Raw genomic sequence first — 20,353 nt, forward strand, 5'->3', positions numbered from 1 at the left:
TTCATATCATCAGCCCTCAATAATCACATATGGTAAATAAATAACAGTGTTGTAGAGCTAAACACAGCAAATAACGGTATACATTCATTTATATAAATTAGGTTATCTTATTATATATTTATATATCCAAGATGGCTGTACAGTACATGTGAAAATGAAACAAAAAAGTTTACATTAAAACAGTTTAACTATATATCAGTGTAATATACACTAATGGTCGACTTTCCAGCGGAGGTAACTGGAACACTTGGCTTTGTGGATTCACTTCATTCCAGATCCAGGTCACACATTATTCAAATCTTCCGTTGTTCTGGAGCCGATGCTTTGCTTTCTGTGGGGAGACATCAATATGTGGTATTAATAACAGTGATGGAAAGTAACTAAGCACCTTAACTCAAGAAAACTAATTCACTTTATAAAATATGCACTGTTGTAGATTAAATTACCCATCAGTGGAGGAATAAAATCAACTCGACAAAATATTATATTTATTCTTAGATGTAAATTATTCTATAATGAAGAACTAAAACTGATTAGAGACATTTTGCATAATATTTTGAGTTTATTTACTCAGAATACTTTTGATCTAAAAGTATCATTTTAAATACAGGACTTCAACAATGCTATCATGATTAAATATTTTTTACATTGTGGTATTGCTACTTTTACTTTAACTAATGATCTCAATACTTCCTCCCCCACTGATCAATAGTATATTAAATGATTATAGCTTTATTGGAATAATGTCACAGCTGAACTGGTGGCAATAGCTTGTTCCATGGTCCAGATAATAAATGAAAGGGACGTAATATATATGCAATATATGCAAACAATATCAATGTCATTGCATTGATTAAAGGGGTACTCCAGCAATTTAGAGAAGCACTTTCATAAAATTGGAGGAGTCACTAGAGTCAAAATGAATAAAGAATAATTAAAATCAAACCAGCAGGGGCTGCTGATATCCTGACTTTTATTCAACTCAATGGCGTCTTTTATTTTTACCCTTACTGCCTCACATAAGTGCCCATATTTTTTAAACACACGTTTGTAATGCATACTTTCTGTTATAGATTTTCCGTCTCAAACACAAGACAAACTTTCTTAAGGAAAATTACCATAATGACATCATCAGGGTTAAAGAAAATAACCCTGATGATGTCATTGGGGTTTTATCAAACTTTACACAGCTCCCTCCAGAGCTACTAAAGATAATATACAACCGCATTTACAGGCTGAATAGAGCTCCTCACGACGAGTAAACTGAACCTAGTTTGTAAATATGTTTTTTTACCCCCATCAGGTGAACATTTATGGTTTCTGCTCACCGTAGCTCATCCAGGCAGAGTCTGTTCCTGAGCCGTACGTCTTCGCTGATCGGGTAGAGCAGTAGGATCATTAACCCCGTCACAATGAAGGCCACGGGGGCCGCACCGATCAGCAGCTTCAGGGTGTACACTACAGGAGCAGGCTGCTTGCAGGCGCCGGTGTCATACCCTGCAAATCTACACACACACAAACACAGAGATCCAATTTACTCACAGGTTACAGGAAATCGACATCCCAGCCTGACGCTGCAATACTGCAAATGAGGCCAACTGCACACCTTTCACATAAAGAATCCTACATCAGGTCTGGGGGTTAATGCATTTCAGATACAGCTGCAGAGCATCATAGAGTGTGTGAATTAATGGAGCATGTCTGAGAGGAAATGCAGACTTACTCCAGACAGAGGGTGGACACTCCCAGGGAGATTCCCGCAGCGAACTTGGTGAAAAACACGTAGAAGGAGTAGAAGATGGCCTCGTGGCCTTTACAGTAGGGGTTGGCCAGTCTGAAGTCATCCACCACATCCGGCAGCATGGACCTGAATTGCACACAAATACATGCAGAGTTGAAGATAAGATAAGATAAGATAAGATAAGATAAGATAATCCTTTATTAGTCCCGCAGCGGGGAAATTTACAGGATTACAGCAGCAAAGAGGATAGTGCAAACAAGAGACATAGTAAATAAAAAAAACACAAGATCAAAATAAGTATTATAAATAGCAAATGAGCAATAAAAAACAGTAAAGAACAGCAGAGAATCCACAGTAACTGAAATATTATATATACAGACAGAAACTATTATAAATATTGCATTGCACAGTGTATTAGTGTATTAGTGTATTAGTGTCATGTGGTCTACGGGGAGCAGAGCTGGTTGTGCAGCCTGACAGCAGCAGGAAGGAAGGACTTGCGGTACCTCTCCTTCACACACATTAATCAGTGTTTTCAGTTTTTTTGGGGAGGATTTTGGGAGTCTTTGTCTAAGACATGATGCTTGCCTTAGACCTCCCTCACGCTCTTACTTTAACCATCCTTCACAAATCGGTAGCAGGTCGTCTTATAGCTCTCCGATAAACTCGTGGGCTAAAATTACAGTGCTAATAACAGGATTAGACGATGAGCAGCATGCGGTTCCACCATCCTCAGCCCACAGAGACGATAAACAATCAGCCCCTTCCAAAATAAACATGGCCCCCGTGGGAGGCCCCTGTAATTTGGGGTTTGAGGGAGGAGACCAAAGACGAGCGAGAAGCGAGAAGAAGACTGCTCTACCTCCGGCGGCGTATTAGCTCTGTTGATGGTAGAGAGGATTAATAGTAGACATCGCCTCTAATTCATAAAAATGACATCACTTTCGTGACCGTGACATGACCCAAGTGAAGGGACAGGAGCCTCCAGGCAGCGAGTCACCACTAACAGCAGGTTTGGAGCCATATCATGGTTTGATTAATGGCGCTTTTCATCAAATCAAAGGGACTTAACATGAGCAGCGCAACCACTGCACAGACAGACTTATAGAAGGACGGCAGTTACATAAACAATGTCAGAGACTCGTGGGTTTGGAATATTTCAAGGGTATGAATCCATATTCTACGGATATAAAGTAAGCTGTAGCATATATTTTTTAATCGTCTTTGGGGGAAAATAAACTTGGCAGATGGTTGGGAGACGCCCTGGACAGTCGGCACAGACGGACTCTCATATTTAACAACATAAAGGGTCTACAGTCCACCTGGTTTGCCTGTTTTTTAAACTGCTGGAGGAAATTGGAGCACCGTGTTTACGTGATCTAGTAAAATATTATTTAGCTCCAATATTTAGACTATTTTTTGAGATTTTTTGGTGTTTTTGAATAAGTTATTTATGTTAAAAGTGACATTTTTCTCCAGGAATAAGGTGGGAAGACCTTTCCAATGAAATGAGGGGAAATGAGTAACCCCCACTACAAACAACGAGGAAGCTATCACATCTGGATCTAGATTATCCTACGGACATAAAGATAGTAGACCAAGTAATGTATATACTCCTCTTGGTTCCTGTGCTTTGCATGTGTTCATTTTCTCCTTTTCTTTTGTAAAATGCCTAAAAAGGTTACAAATAAAAAAGTGACAATAAAGAAAAAGCGACACTCATCTTGAGTGAAGTATGATCTCACCATGGCAACAGGAGCGAGGCAGCCACACTGAGTCCAGATGCGACAGCCACGACGTAGGCCACCACGACATTGGGGATGAAGACCAGCATCAAGGTGAAGGGCATTATCCACTAGATAAAAGAATAAAAACTATTTAAAAAGTCTTATAGAAGAGGATGCCACATTCCCATCTTCATCCACAAGATGGCACAAACATCAAAGTGTAATATTTGGAGTTGAAAGCAAACCAAAATAAAAACAGTAGACTCACTGTGATTCCGCAAAAAGCCGCCGTCTTCTTCCCAAACCTCTGCAGAAACCACTGCCACAACGGGATGCTTATCACCGCGGAAACCTGCGTCAACATGTGCAAGTGGATCATGTGAAGGGAACGGTTTCGGATGTGATTCAGTCTCAGTAAGATAGCCCGGGAAAGATGATGAAGGTGATATATGTGTGCATATGACATGTAAGGGTGTGCAAATGTGCAATGAGACACAGTTTCCTTTGTCAACATGAGATATTTGTCACAAAATGACAATAATCTGTGATTCATGTGAAACAGCTGCTGTGGTTCAAGTAAAGGTTGAATGTGGTCACAGGGATAACAGTCATAAAAATAGTACCAATTAAGGAGTTATGAAGTGACAATGTATGCAGTGTTGCTCAAGTTGAATCTTCTTTTTTTTCATACTGCTATACCTTTGTATTTTAGAGACATGGCATATATATCTTTGGGTGCTTTGTGAGGTGCATCAGGGGTAAAAAGCTGCACTCACCAGGATGGTCAGCACAATATTCTGGAAGTGATCCCTCAGGTCGGCGGCGTAAGTGCAGAAGAGGACGAAGTTGCTCTGTACCAGCTGCGGAAATCAGAGATCGAACGTTCAGAATATTCACTGGTGTCTTGTCTACTCAGCACTGTCGCTGGGCGCTCAGCTTGCTGACTGCTGACGGCGTTTTGCAGTGATTTATTCCCAACCCCCGGGGGCCTCACAGGGATGACAACTGACACCTCCACTGAGATGAGAGTGTGCGCAAATATATACGGAAATAGATCCGATGCAAAAGTTGGAGCAGTCTGGAATTATTTGAGCTGCCTAAACCCCAGGTGTCAAAACTGAAGCGTCAGGCTACAAGTGACAAAGACGTCTATCGCTCTCGGCAGACTTGAAAACATGCTTTAAACCGTGAGCCTTCAGTAAGTGCTCTTCCATATTGATCAAATCAACATCGAGCGCCAGCAAATTCTTCCCCATTGTCAGGAAGCAGGACTCCATTTGCTGTAACGTCGAGTGTCGTGTCTGAGAAGCGCTTTAACAAAAAGTAAATAGATGTTCTTTTTTTTACCTGAATGGCGACAGTGATGAAGAGGAAGGCGGCGGTGAGAGTGAGGTACGGCCCGTGTCTCATCACCAGGATGAAGCCCTGGTGGAATGGGATCTGCTTCTCCGTCCTTGGGGCGTACGGATCTGAAATGTGATGAAATTAGATGTGGAATTAAGATACGAGTATGCAGCATATTTATCGAATAACACGCAGTAAGAGAGAGGAGATGGGTTTTGTACAGAGGCATTCCTGGAACTGCCGAGCTGCATTGCAGTGGATGCTGCTTTTCAATTTATATAATAAAGATCAGAGAATGAGAGCAAACGCTGGCAGATCCCCAAGTAGTTCAATGACACTCGTACTGAGTAGGAAAAGTGCAAAAGTGAATGTTATTAACTATAAGTATGACCCGCGGCTACTAATTTCATCTCTAGCTCTACTGATTTAAATCCAAAATGTGTTCCCAAATGTGGAATAGCTCATTAGGGCTGATTTTCATCACTGATTTATGTATGGTTTCTTTTTTTTTATTAATCATTAGCCTATAAAGTGCAGAAAAAAAAACATGTTCCCAGATCCCAAACAGCCCAGAACCGGAGGATATTTAATTTAAAATGTTGTAAAAAAATAACATTTGAGAAGCTGATATCAGATAATGTCTAACACTTTGCTTGATAATTGATTTTCAAGCATTTTAGTGTTGCACTTACATGTTTGGAAACCGATAAAAAAACGAGAATGGTCAAATTCAACAGCTCCAGTTAGTCCGGCCAGTCTCAAGCCCAAAAAAAAGGCATCGTACTACTGATTTGACGGATTTGTTGTCTGTAAACTGAACTTTATGCATGAAATTGGTTGAGTGAAGTCATTGTTTTCTCCACCATCAGCACCAAAGAGAAAAAAGCCTCACCGTCTCTCTCTTTGACCCCCAGGAACATCACCAAGGTGCAGACGAGAAACACTCCTCCTATCACACCGGCCGCTATCATGTACACCTCCTTCTGCAAGAGAGAGAGAGAGAGAGAGAGAGAGAGAAGAAATGAACACACATGTAGCAACAACAATCCGTCTCTTCTTAGACAGCAAGCACGAAGCCGGTCTATTCTGAGCCTCATCTTAATCTTTAATTCATAATGTTCTCAAATGCCCCTAAAAAATTGAAATGCCTCATTTCACCGAGCTATGCGTCCATCACAACGTTATTTACTGCTCTGTGTTTGTTTTTCCTGCAGCAGTTTAAATAGCAAAACTCCACCGCAGGCCTCTGGCTGTACAAATACAAGCATAAACAGCAGGAAAACCTCAAGTACAGCTGTATCCCCAAAATACATGCTGTAACCGTTTAATGCACCACCTCGGCAGGAACCGCTCGGCCTTACACAACCTCTGTTTGTTTGCTGTTTTTCAATGTGGCTGAGCCAGCGCTGCATTATTATTTATGCACATCAAACACACCCTGTTTCCGAGGGCAGACCCAGTTTTCCCAGACGGTGTGTGCCACCCTCACCACCAGGAATTTAGCGGGTGGCTGCAGAGGGTTTTCGGGCGGTGAGCGGGTCGCCCCACGATAAGGTTCAACCAAAAGTCCAATCGGGAAAAGAAACCATTTGAAGCCCAAATAGCTGCGGTGCAACCAAAAAATCCAGAGGCAGGACAGTTGGGACTCGTTTCATCCTCACATTTTGAAATCACAGCAGAAGTCGTGTTTATTCACAGCTCTGCAAACTGGAATATTTCATATCATATTGGTTTTCCGTCCAACTTCACACTGAACCGTGAAGTCAAACACCAATATTCCCAACATATTAGAAATCTGGAGTTCTTTGTTCCTAATGTTGTAGCGGGGGTATAAATAGGCCCCCTAATGACTTACAGACTGTGGAGACCCCTTGAATGTGGGGGCCACAGTTTTTTGGAGCCTGATGTGAGGGAAGAACCCCCTTTTTGTGGTTCATGAGAGGAGAGGGGGAGCCGGCTCAGGATGTCGGGTTCAGATATCAAACAGTGATATCTGAACCCGACAATCCCACGGGTTTCGTGGGTTAAAACATGAGGACATGTTGGATGTGAGAACCTGTAGACGGTCCGCAAATATGGACCCAATTTTTGAACAATCCTCCTTTTCATTCAGCGTTGCTTTTTGAGATATTTTGGCGTGAGTAAACTGCCTCAAGCACACAAACTTTAAGTTAAGTGTGAATGCTGATGACAGCCCAAAGTTATTTTCAAAGCGACTCCGTGGCCTACTTCGAGCACACCTGGGCCTCCTGGCCTGGCACCGGTGACACTTACCGAGTGTGACAGGTAGTCCTGGGAGCGCACCAGGCTCTTGACGATCCCGCTGCTGTTGCCAAGGTAACCGTCAGTAATGTTGTAAGGCGGGCAGTGCTTCAGAGTGTGAGCGCTGGCCACGATCTGGCCCTGGATGGCGGCGCCCACGAGCGTCCCCAGCACCTCCATTGTCATTCCTGGCATCACACGAGGAAAAAAAAGATCCAGATATCAGTTCCTGCACTTCAAAGCAACTCACACATTCTTAATTTGCAGTCATTAGCAGCTGCTTTTTAATGCATATTAAAAGAGCTCACGGTAAGCAGTGGCCGAGTCTCGTTCCTTCTGGTCGGTGCTCAGGAACATGGTGAGAGCAGAATAAGGCACGTGGAAGCACTGAAATGGAGCAGAATGACACAGTTATGGTTTGGGGTGAATAATAAATACAAAGTCTGGCACAGCAGCATCAGAACAAGTCTCATAAGGTTAAAGAAAGATAATGAATTTTGAGATTTGATTTATTTCTTAGCGTGGTAGTTAGCTCTAGTTGGTCGGTCCAGATTAAAATATCCTAGCAACTATTCAATTGGATTGATGTGACATTTCCGTACAGACATTTATGGTCCTCACATGATGAATCCTAATGATTCTCCTCCAGCACGGTCACAAGGTTGATATTTGCAGTTTTGAGGGAAGTGACTCATCCACACATTCATGTTCACTTTATGATGAATCGTAACCACATTGGTCGTGGTTTTGATCTAGAGCCATGATCAGGTCAACATTTAGATTTTTCCAATACTTTGGTTTATGACTAAATACCATTGGTGGAAGCGTTTGTTGGAAGTGGCTCATGCAGCACAATAAGTTTGGCTTCCGAATATAAAATTGAGATAAAATAAATAAAGATATTCTGTGTATTTACATGAACAGAGGAAGGGAAATAACTCTGGATTTGGCTATTGGTGCATTTTATAAATTTTAGTACCCATGATTTAAATAAGGGCTTTTCAAGTGTTTGTACTGGGAAGATAATTTACCTAAATAAAAAAAATGTACCTTTTTGGGCCCCATTGGAAATTGTAACTCCACCGGCCATTATTTAAAATTTGCTGAAAAGCCCTGCACTGGCTTTTTAAATACGTCCAAAAGTGATGACATTCCCATAAGATGCTGAACATTATACCTCTTAAACACCAGCATTGTCATCGTGAGCGTGTTAGCATTCACATCAAAGCGTTCATTTAGCTCATCCTCAGCATGGCTTCCCACTCTTTAGTCTGGCGTACAGCATTTGACTCACAATTAAATGGGAACACCCAAGATATGTTTAGACGTCTTTAATCTACAAGTGCCTGAGAAAAATGCGCAAAAAATTAAAAATAATACATTGCAATCTCTGCAGTTTCCAATGTCGGCCAACCTCAGCTCTCTGTTTTTTTCTCCTTCCTCACCACCTCTCCCAGAGAATAGGCGAGCTTCACTTTGTAATTTACACAAGGGCTCAGTCAGCACTGCGGAAGCCGCGACGAAAATAAACGCGGGCCGTGGAAGGATTTTCTAAACAGCATGTCATTTAAATGGGGCCTTTTTACCGGATCGCAAACATTTATAGAATTGAACCTGTTAAACCGTCCGCTTGCAGATGGAGGTGAGGACTAATAAATCGGATAGAAGCCCCATTATAGCTTGATTACATAAACAGATGACTTATTGCATCCTGACCTCTGTTTACAGAGCGCGACCCTCTGAACGATAACAGCTGGCCTCTCCCAGCTCACTTCACACAAACACACACACACACACACACATCCAGAGACAATGAAGGGCAGGCTAAAAGCGGTAACCAGCATTTACCCAGCGAGAGGCTTCCTGGCAGGGCCGAGCGTATACTTATCAAGTAGTTAGAATGACATGCCATTACAGCTCGCCGCAGTGTGACTGCAGCGGTCTGGGCGCTCCGTAGCACATGTTAGATGGGTTACCCCAGAGCGAGGAGGGAGAGAGGTGAACGGTCTGGACCATAATAACAAAAGGCGACCTAAATAACTACACTTCCCCCTCTTTGAGATGAGCTATCTGAGAGCTCTGGGGCTCTAATCTGCTGCATGTCTCACAAATCAAAGTGCAAAACCACACCAGGAGCTGTCGGAGTCTGACATGAGATGACTGTAATCATCTCCTCTTTTATTTTGCAATGTTTGCAGCATTTTATCTATATTGTTACGTAATGTGTCTTCTGACTATGAGCTTCATCACTAGGAGCTTTTTATCTCCCGTTTCCCATCTCGCCGTCTTGTCTTGCGCTGCTTGTCAAAGTCCCGCTGAGCGATTTGAAGCACGCACACGGCATTTCAGATTTCCAAAAACATCACACGCACTCCCGGAAAACAGCGTTTCGCACTTACAGTGATGAGGGTCTGGTAGAGGCAGTAGAAGCCGAGGTACCAGATGAACCTGCCGCTGATGAAGGGAGGAACGAACCAGAGGTAGAAGTAGGAGACCACCAGGAACGGAGAGCAACCCACCATCCTGAAAAAAGAACAACACACAGACACATGTCAGGTGGGAATAAACACTGAAGGCAAACTGTCAATCTGAAGCACACATCGTAATTTCATCTCAATATTTGTTTCAAGCAAAGATGGGTCAACGCAGCCATCGTCACCATTTTAAGAGAAGGGATGACAGTGGTTGTGTTACATAACTTTCATAGCAGTGCAGTGCTCAAAATCAGGCCATATTTCTGGCGGATTACAGGGACGCTAAGCTGACAGCTCAATGATTATGTTGTTGTAAGTATGGTAGGAATCTGTCCTGGGAGGAACGGGTAAGCAGGGAAATACCACAATATTTAAAACCCCATCACGCACACACACACACACACACACACACACACACACACACACACACACACACACACACACACACACACACACACACACACACACACACAAACACACAAACACACGAATATGCAGAACACACTCAAGCAAACGCTGCATGAAGCAAATCTGCTGCGTGGTGCTTTTTGCAGAACTCTGAGTGATTCTGTACGTGGGCCGTGTATAATTCATAGGCAAACAACCGGTGTGTGTTGTTATGGTTGACGTTAAATGATAAACAGCATGACACCAATATATCATCCACCTTTTTAAAGAGCATAAGGAGTTTGTTTGTCATGCAGGTGTATAGCCTGGAACAGCTGCATATTTTACAGGTATAAACAAGGGGACCGATTGGGGTTTTGGTGACTGTGACAAAAAAAACAACCTGCAGAGGGTTTTTCTGAACTCTGACCCATTCCGACTGCACCAGGAGTTGTGAACAGAGAAAGTGGGAGAAAGAGGCAGAGGTGGTGGTGGTGGTGGTCCATTTTCTAGCATCGTCCAGCCTGCCCACCTCACTCTCCTCCTGATTGTTTGCTCAGACAAAGGCGTCCGACAACGCTGGTGCTGCAGTATTGACCGCTCAGTCATGGGAAGCGATTGAAAGGGCGGTTGATGAATGGGACGGTTTAGAACGTTCCTGCAAGATGACTGTGTGTTTCGGGGGAAGAGGCAACAATGGCACTGGCATATTTTCTCCCACACAGTCATGCATGGATACCTATTGGCACCTGTCCCAGTCGTTTTGCACACGTCTTAATTAAGCCAGGGCAGTTTGATAGGAAGTTGGCACACGTTTTTTCTCTCCTGTCTGACTCGTTCCTGCAGGGGTTTAATTAGACAATGTGCAGAGGAACAGAAGGGATTTAGAAGAGGTTAGCGGATGAGAGTGTGCATACTTAATTGACTTTGAGATTTAGTATTCATACAGTGAGAAATACTGTATATTTTACTTTCCAATTTAAGATTTTACATAAAAGATTAAAGATTAAAGCAGTAGTATCAATCAATCAATCAATCAATCAATCAATCAATCAATCAATCAATCAATCAATCAATCAATCAATCAATCAATCAATCTAATAAACGTTTTATTATGATATAGTAGTCACAGGGGCTAAGTAAGTAGTAGTATTTTGCTCATAATACTTAAATAATAATATAATACCTTTTTATTTAATCTAATGGAGTATTTTACACGGTTGTACTGGTACTTTTACTTCATTAAAGGAGCACTTCTTCCTCCACTGATGGCGGAGACAAAAAAAAGTTCTTCTTGGATTGTGCATTATACTACAATCACAAAATAATAAACAGGGCAGCACCCAAGAGGGCGTTTTGTTTTGTTTTTTAACCAAAATGACTCCATCCTAAAGAAGATAAAAATCACTTTATGTCTGGCTGTGGATGTGACAGCCAGTCGGCGGGTGAAACCGCTTCCTGCTGGATGTGCAGAGGGGACTTTCCAAACAGAAAAACTGAGGGAATGTCTTAGAACCTCTTCAAAAATAAACTGATGAGCCCAGATTTAAAATACCCATATTTATACTACACAAAGTATTCACATGGGCACACACACACACACACACACACACACACACACACACACACACACACACACACACACACACACACACACACACACACACACACACACACACACACACTGAAGCTTCTCGTGAGTAATCAACACTGATTTAACCACCATCAGCATCTGTGGCTGGTCACAGTGGACCTGTTCCCCCTCCAGCACTGTCAGCTCGTATTTAATCTTTGGTTTATAATGCAGTAGGCATTACATTCTGAGTGTGTAATTAAAGTAAGTGTCACGCTAGCATATTCAAAAGACATATACTGCACACACACAGACACACATGTACAGCCGCTTATAGGATCATCTATGCAAAAAATGGTGATTTGTGGTAATAGCTTCGTATAATCCACTAAGAATAATTTCACTGAAAGGCCGTGAGATACTTAGCATCTTGTGTACAAAGAAGAGCTGGATGATGCCCAAAAGTGAAATGAGGTGTTACAGAGATGTAATAAAATGTAATCAGTGAGGCATGTTGGCAACACCACTCGTGAAAGAATGCAGATGAACTTCCTCGTCTTTTGTTTTCTGGCCTCCAACGGCAAAACCATTACAATACAGCCCACGCCCTTGAAGAATACACTATGTAAAACTCATCAGTGGGAGAGTCAGTGTTATTAAAGCACAACGGCTGTTTATTCAGCTCAATCCTCAGGTGAGAGGCTCGGGGCAGAGAATAACTTAAAAAAACAATCTGAAACTGGGGCACATGGTTTGTTTTTTGGTTTAGACTTCGCACAAACACTAGCATGATGAAGCGACCGTGATTATGTCTGAGAGAGTGGGAACAAACCAAAACAAAGTTTCATAATCTGTTGACAAATGCAGTCATTTATGCAAATTTCTGTATGTCAACAGCAGCAAGGAGAGGAGGATCATTGAGCCCAAGTTGCACAACCATCTCTGCTCCCAGTAGACCACACATACAAAACAACTGACAATATAAATCTGTGCAATACAATAATTATATATATATATATATATATATATATATATATATATATATAATATTTTAGTTATTGTGGAGTTTTAACTTATTTAATATACTTTACTGTGTTATTACTTTCTTACTTATTTATAATACTTGTTTTGATCTTGTTTTTTTACTGTCTCTTGTTTGCATTATCCTCTCTGCTGCTGTTATCCTGCAAATTTCCCAGCTGCGGGACTAATAAAGGACTATCTTATTTTATCTTATTTTATCTTATCTTCGATAAACAATTAAATGAATGTTCTTTGGCTTCTTTTATTCAATTACTTGTATGTCATCCTTTTTTTGTCTTAAATGTTGAATTACAGTTAGACAAAGCAATTTTGTGGAAGATTTCCCTTGATAGCAGAATATATTAATACTTTTCTGTGGCAATATCTTGAAAGCAGTGATGGTCCTTTCCTAAAAACAGTCTTATTATTACTATTTATATGGAAGACGTCTCTTGTTTGCTGCGTGGTACCAGTCCCAAAGACCCCGGGGCCAAGGACTTCAGCAGCTTCAGGCCGGTGGCTCTAACATCCCACCTGATGAAGACCCTTGGTCCTTGTGCACCTCCGCCCCCTGGTGACCTTCTTTGGACCCTCTTCAGTTCGCCTATCAACCTGGCATCGGGGTGGATGACGCTGTCATCTACCTGCTACAAAGATGCCTTTCTCACCTGGAAAAAAGCACTGTGAAGTCATGTTCTTCGACTTCTCCAGTGCCTTCAACACCATCCAGCCTTTGCTTCTGAGGGACAAGCTGGAGCAGACACCACCACCTGATGGATACTGGACTACCTTCCACAGTATGTGAATAAGGGAGTGTGAGTCAGATCGGGTGTCCTGCAGCACGGGGGCCCCACAAGGAACCGTTCTGGCTCCATTCCTCTTCTCCATCTACACATCAGACTTCAAACATAACTCTGATACCTGCCACCTGCAAAAGTTCTCTGACGACTCTGCAATCGTCGGCCTCATCTCCGCAGGCGATGAGAGGGAATACAGAGAACTGAACCAGGACTTCATAGATGGTGCCGGCGGAACCGCCTCCAGATCAACTCTGGTAAAACCAAAGAGCTGGTGGTGGACTTCCGCCGGGAAAACACTGTCCTCCGGAACCAGTGAACATCCAGGGACAGGACATTGAGATTGTGAAATCTTATAAGTACCTGGGTGTTCACTTGAACAATAAACTGGACTGGACAAATCACACAAATGCACTGTATCAGAGCAGACTCTATCTGCTGAGGAGACTGAGGTCTTTTGGAGTGCAGGGAGCACTGATTTTTCAACTCCGTGGTGGCATCAGCCATCTTCTATGCAGTGGTCTGCTGGAAGCAGCATCTCAGCAGCTGACAGCTGAACAAGAAAGAGCAGTGTGCTGAACAAGCTTGTCAGGAAGGCCAGCAGTGTGCCTGGCTGTGTCCACTGGATACGGTGGAGGTGGTGGGAGACAGGAGGGTGATGGCCAAGCTATCATCCCTGATGAACAATTCCCACCCCATGCAGGACACTGCAATCAGATGTTTTGGATCTGATTTAGGCTGCAGCTCCCAGCAGACCACATGAACAGGACAATAATGACAATAATGACAATAATAACCTGTGCAATACACTACACCGTGGTTAAGAAAGTTAAAAATAGTTAAAACAGTTGTTTTTTTCTCTGTCTGTAAATATAATATTTCAGTTATTGATGTTTTTTTCTACTGTTTTTTTATTGCTTATTTATAATACTTGTTTTATTTTATTTCTTTATTTTTTATTCTTAGCTTGTCTTCTACTATGTGGAATCTGCGCTGGTAGTCTCAAATTTCCCCGGGCAATAAAGGATTATCTTATCTTATCTTATCTTATCTTATCTTATATGCAATCAGATGTTTTGGATCCATCTAAAAATAGAAAGAAAAAAAAAAGATGGGAGTGTGTAAGAGAAATAACAATGATGGAGTTTCCTTCATAGTGGAATCAGGGAGCTCACCAGGGCATGAGTCTGCCGATCTTGGTCCATCTGCTTTTCGTAATGAAGAAGCCCACGATAGGGTCGGTCACCGCACCCCAGGCTTTACCAATGAACAGCACCATGGAGGCCTGGAAGGCATTGATCTGCAGAAGGGGAACAGAGTTAAAACACATGCATGCACACACACATTTTGCTTCTCATATACACACTTTCCTCATGGTCAAACACATTACCTGAGCCACATCCAGCAGGTAGATTTGCAGGAAGAAGGCCGTGGCGCTGGCAGCCACCTCCTTTGGCGCCCCGCCGATGGCGAAACACAGCTTGCTGGATAATGTCAACTTGTGACCCAACACGGTCTGCAGAGACAGAGGTAAAAAACGTATTTTAAGATGATGGTGGCCATACAGGTCAGGCTGCTAATGAGCAAATTAACTTTCTCCACTGCAAGTCATCTGATGAAGACTCTCATTCCTCGTGGGAACGGGGGAATAAAAGGATGCCCAACGCTGAAAAATGCCTGCTGTCACCAAACACACAATAGAACAGCTTAGCGTTGAGGTTTAAACTAAGTGTTAGGTAATTGCTTCTGACAATGTTTTTGCATTTATGGACATAATGCACCATACATTCAAGGCTTGAGTAAACATATTCACCGGATCAGGAAATTGGTGTGTGTACATCCTACTTTTGTAGTTGCTAGTAAATTTCATCATCATTTCAATTCCAGGAATGGGAAATGAGTAGTTTGTCACTTTGTTAGCCAGTACAAATGGATGATTCAGTCATAACACGATAAACTGTAAGTTTGTGTTTATGCATAAACAGTAGTAGTACTTTAAACTGAAGCCGTGAAATCCAACCAACTAAACAAACTTCTTACCTAAACTTTAGACTACTTCCCAGACACACCAACGTGACGCGAGGTGTGTCGCCCTAAAAACCAATTAAACCATGAGAACAGACCTATGACTCATAAATATTGAATCCTGTAGATGCTCATAGTTTCAATTATTTCCAATTCTATTTCAGGTTCTCCTAAAATAACATTCCTTCTCATCTTCATGTCGTAACACAATGACTCATTTCAAAGACAAATGTGCTAAAGTGCTAATGCGTCACGCTGCCTTTGCAATGATGATGTGTGTTGATGATGTGTAGTCTCTCAATGAAACTGACACACACATTGTTTAAAACTGCAACCTTCGATCCTCGAGCTTCCTGTATCTTCGTCTCCCTATAGACTTACTGTAACAGTCAGGAGAGACGCTCATGTATAAAATATGCGTGTGTGTTAAATAGATAGAGGATCAGGAGGAGCCCCACTGCCGGCTGTTTGCATTGTGGTCCGTCTGCTCAGACACCGAGGCCCCTGAAGAAACCCACCGAGTCATCCACAGCTCCGTTTCCCCCTCGCCGTGCTCTGCCAAAAAACCATCACACACGCGACTCTGAGCGGGTGTGATGGTGTGTGTGTGTGTGTGTGTGTGTGCAGCTTTCATCTTCACACATGAATAAGACGAGTCACCACAGTCTGGGGAGCCCAATATTTACGACTGTCTCCTGAGGGCTGTGCACAACCTTTCCCTGTTTCCCCCGGCTCTGTATAACCTTTGGTGTCAGACGAACACACACACACACACTCACAAACACAGTGTCACTCCACATCCAGTGGCCCAGGCTTGGCCCCCACTTCTACTCCAACCCCCCCTTCAAGAGCTTCATGAAAGAGGGAAATCACCAAAGTAACCACAGCCGGCACACTGTTATTACCCGAACCCACGTTTTCCCTTCCTCCTTTCTTTTTTTTTTGGGCCCCATCAAAACACGGAGGGGTTTCGAGAACGACAATTACCAGGAGGAAGGTGTGTAATTATTCAATCTTAAGACAAGCGGGTCAGAGGTATAAGTAAAGGCTGCGCGGCTGGTCCCGACTTCAAAACTCTCTCTTCTCCCACTCTCACTGCAATTACCCCTAATTGGAGAGAGAAAAAATTAAAGTCTTTGGTGTCTGGAGAATGCTGCTTAACTGATGATGTGCAAAAATACTCCATCTCTCTCCGTCTGACTCTAAACTCTCATTCTTTCCCTCCAAACTCTAACTCTCAATCTTTCATTACTGCGTTCTTATCATCAAAGAGGATAAACAGGATTTCCCGTCTACTGTTGTCTGGATGCACAAACAGCACCACACACACACACACACACACACACACACACACACACACACACACACACACACACACACACACACACACACACACACACACAAACACACACATAATTCAGACAGAAACGCTGGCTCAGACTAAAGGGAGCATCTGCAAAGTTAAGACTGTCAACAAGCAAGGGACAAGGACAGATAAGACTAATCTCTAAAGTTAATGAATCCTTAACCACTAGAGGGGAAACTATTTAAAGTGTCTGAACTGCCAGTGATTTAAAATCAGGATTGAGGATAATTTTAGTACAAAGAAAGGAGAAAAAAAAAAAACCTCCAGTGCCAGCTAAGCTATATTCTCCAAATAAAAATGTAAATTTGCGGGCTTAAAAGTTAAGCTGGTAAAATGGAACCATAAAGCAGTTTAAAATGTTCATTCGTTGGAGGATTTTCTGACAATTCTGGCCATCAGGGTCAAACCGAGCGTTCTAGTTATGTTGAGTTGATAAAACAGTAGCTTTGTGCCGCCACTTCAGATTATGGATTATGAGCATGAACGCAAAAAAAGGTTGATTATGTCAGTGATGGAAGCGAGCCATCGAAATGTCAACAGTCGCCAGAAAATCCAGAGATGGACAGAATTTATAGCTCCCTGTGCGTGACAGTGTGACAAAGCTGCGTATGCTGACCATGGACCTATCATTTATTCACATTCACGATGGGAGAAACTGCTTTCATTCAATATGTCCCACTTAGTTTACCTTATATGACTTTTCTCATAAATACAACCTAAAGATTCCTTTTGTGTTCTTCCTTTTACAGGAAATCATACAAGTCTACGTTCTTTAAAACTTGACATTTATCTCATCAAATTTAAAGAAATGAAAAGCAGATTTGCAGCATGCATAGTTTAGAGGGTTTTACTTGTTTTGTAGTTTGAAGAGAACACCTTTCTGTCTATATTTGAGACATGTTAAGTCATGGTTGTTCCCTTTTGATTTTTTAATGAAAACAATGATAACCACTGTGAAAGTAGTGCCCACTTCAGTCCCTACTTTGAAGCAGCACTGGCCCAAAAGTGGTTAAAACATGAGCAGCTACAGCTTAAAGCTATTTTCGGGAAATAAATAACAACTATTTATACTGAAAATTGGTCAACTTTTCTTGCAAATTTGAATTCCAGAGAATCAGCGAAAGAAAAATGTGAATTATTGTGCGTTTCCAACCACCACTCTTTTTCTGAATATTAGGATTTGTGCGTATAAGGATAAACAATGGGTTGCTCCAGTTCTGCCATCTTCAGAAAAAAAACAAAAAACGATCACAATGATTTTTCGTGATAATTCTAAATCCCAGATGTCAAATCTAACTCCACTGAGTCCAAAAAAAACCCCCTGCATATTAGACAGAGCTTTGGCAGAGTTGAGATGAGACAGTTGCAGAACTGGTTAGATCGAGTGATAAATGTGTGATGTAATGCCGTTTTTCACGAGCAACCTGAGTCAACAGAAAAAAGAGTGACTAGCTTCCATGGCATTGCTTTACGACAGTATTTGAGAAACTGTCTGCTTCATCTGGTATCTACCTAAATGTAAACTGGAACACAAACACAAACACATGCTCACACGCAAAAACTTTTCCTCTCTTCACAGACTTATCACCTTCTAGCACTCAAATGGCAGTCACCCATAGCTCAGATATGATAAAGCCAATATGAGATAAGTCAACACAGTTATTCCCTTTCTACTGTCTTGCTTCCTAATATGTGCTTCCTAGCTTAAGTCCACTGATCAGTAAAAAGAAAAAAGAAAGCAATCACACTGTAGCAAATTCATCAGTCAGAACAACTTTGCTCAAATGAAAACAATCAACTTCCCAGGCGTTGAATCTACCATCTAGTGGATTACAGTTCACAGGAAAACAATTGCAAACAGATAAGCGACGCTTTGACATCTTCTTCTTTTACTCCCTCACAGCCAAACTAAGCCTCAAAACATACACATTGGAAATTCTCACTCAGATTTGTGCCCTCACTGTACAACACAGGTCAAAAAACAAGCTGTGATTTACATTTTGGCATTGTATTTGATGACAACAAGGACACAGGAGAAGCACCAGGTGGTCTTACCTGCTGAGGGGTTTTGGGGAACAGCGGTTCAGAGGGCTTGATGAGCTTCCCCGCGGGGCCCTGAACTCCTTTCTCCCCCTTGGCCATGGCTGAGAGGCTGTGTGTGAGACGACAGCCGTACTTCTGCACCGGAGTGTGTGAGGGAGCGCCGAAGTGTGTGTGACTGTGACTCCTCGTGTGAGCGAGAGTTCGAGGAGCCGGCCACTGGGAGGTGGTGGTGGAGTTGGAGGCGGTGGTGGAGGTGGTGTGTGTCAGAGGCTGAAACTGGATGTGGCTCTGGCTCCGGGTGTGTGCGCGGTGGGTGTGTGTGACAACCCCGGAGGCCGAGAGCTCCTCCCGCTCCTCTGTGACAACTCTGCCGCTTTCTGCCGCCATTCACATGCTGTTGTTGCTCTGGAATGAGGCCAGGGAGGTAGAAAGGGAAAAGGGAAGGGCAAAGTCAGACGGACAGCGGTGTCACACACACACACACACACACACACACACACACACACACACACACACACACACACACACACACACACACACACACACACATAATATGCAAAAAACAACAACAATAAAACACATATATAGGCACACACACTCACTCAATGACAGGCATGTACTGCATCATACAAGAACAAGAATGCAGGCACGCAAACACACACACACACACACACACACACACACACACACACACACACACACACACACACACACACAATGACTTTGGATGCATGCACAAAAAACACATAAATGGGACAATGCACAATAGCAGAGATGAATACAGATGCAGGAGAATGTAACAAGAAATCTCTCACACACACACACACACACACACACACACACACACACACACACACACACATGCTCAAACTAATCAACCTTTTCTGAATAAATATCCCACTTAAATTCAAATGACAATCAGGTTAAAATCATCTGCTGTATTTGACATCTTGCACATCTGACTACTATCAATAAAGAGCAAACAGCAGAGATGTCCTGTGCAAGAGTGTGTTAATCTGCCCTCATTTTACCACTACTGTGCATGTAAGTGCATCCATAAACAAGAACCTTTTAAACAGTCATTTTTATTTTTTAAAGGAGAAAACAGATGTATGCTCCTACCTCTTGCTGATGGGGAAAATGCTCCGTTAGTTGTGCGGTTGTGCGGTGATGTGCGGGTCGGTCGGTGGGATGAAGAGGAGACTGCGGAGGATGAGGAGTCGGTCTGCGCGTCTCCGCTCCCGGTTTTGCTCTCAGTGACGGAGAGGCGCCGTGCAGCGGCCGTCACGGTGCACGACACTCATGTGTGTGTGTGTGTGTGTGTGTGTGTGTGTGTGTGTGTGTGTGTGTGTGTGTGTGTGTGTGTGTCTATGATAGGATTATGGCAGTGTGTGTGTGTGTGTGTGTGTGTGTGTGTGTGTGTCTATGATAGGATTATGGCAGTGTGTGTGTGTGTGTGTGTGTGTGTGTGTGTGTGTGTGTGTGTGTGTGTGTGTGTGTGTGTGTGTGTTTTGGATGCAGCACTACAAGAGGATCATGCAACATGTTTCCATCATACTTTATAGAGCTGTATACAGTACCAGTCAAAAGT

The 20,353-nt window shown here is 42.7% G+C and overlaps 1 protein-coding gene across 1 annotated transcript; it reads right to left on the reverse strand.

Moving 5' to 3' along the window:
• Nucleotides 1-141: 141 nt before the first annotated feature.
• On the reverse strand, nt 142-19,922 carry mfsd2b (MFSD2 lysolipid transporter B, sphingolipid). The gene is made up of 15 exons (XM_054618724.1): nt 19,885-19,922; nt 18,775-19,167; nt 14,719-14,844; nt 14,504-14,628; nt 9,474-9,597; nt 7,383-7,461; nt 7,087-7,262; nt 5,705-5,795; nt 4,816-4,937; nt 4,245-4,328; nt 3,737-3,820; nt 3,487-3,596; nt 1,724-1,867; nt 1,329-1,505; nt 142-331 (listed from the first exon to the last, which is right to left on the reverse strand). The coding sequence occupies exons 2-15, from the start codon at nt 19,147-19,149 to the stop codon at nt 283-285; spliced, it is 1,866 nt and encodes a 621-aa protein (XP_054474699.1). The 5' UTR covers nt 19,150-19,167; nt 19,885-19,922; the 3' UTR covers nt 142-282.
• Nucleotides 19,923-20,353: the final 431 nt, after the last annotated feature.

Source organism: Anoplopoma fimbria, chromosome 18, assembly GCF_027596085.1.
Source record: "Anoplopoma fimbria isolate UVic2021 breed Golden Eagle Sablefish chromosome 18, Afim_UVic_2022, whole genome shotgun sequence".
Lineage (NCBI taxonomy): Eukaryota > Metazoa > Chordata > Actinopteri > Perciformes > Anoplopomatidae > Anoplopoma > Anoplopoma fimbria.

Excerpts from the sequence above, each read along its gene's own strand:
- mfsd2b (XM_054618724.1), bottom strand. The coding sequence starts at position 19,149 with ATGGCGGCAGAAAGCGGCAGAGTTGTCACAGAGGAGCGGGAGGAGCTC. Across the intron at positions 4,938-5,704 it reads GGGGGTCAAAGAGAGAGACG|ATCCGTACGCCCCAAGGACG; the intron begins GTGAGGCTTTTT and ends ATCACATTTCAG. Across the intron at positions 332-1,328 it reads CTCTGCCTGGATGAGCTACG|AAAGCAAAGCATCGGCTCCA; the intron begins GTGAGCAGAAAC and ends GTCTCCCCACAG.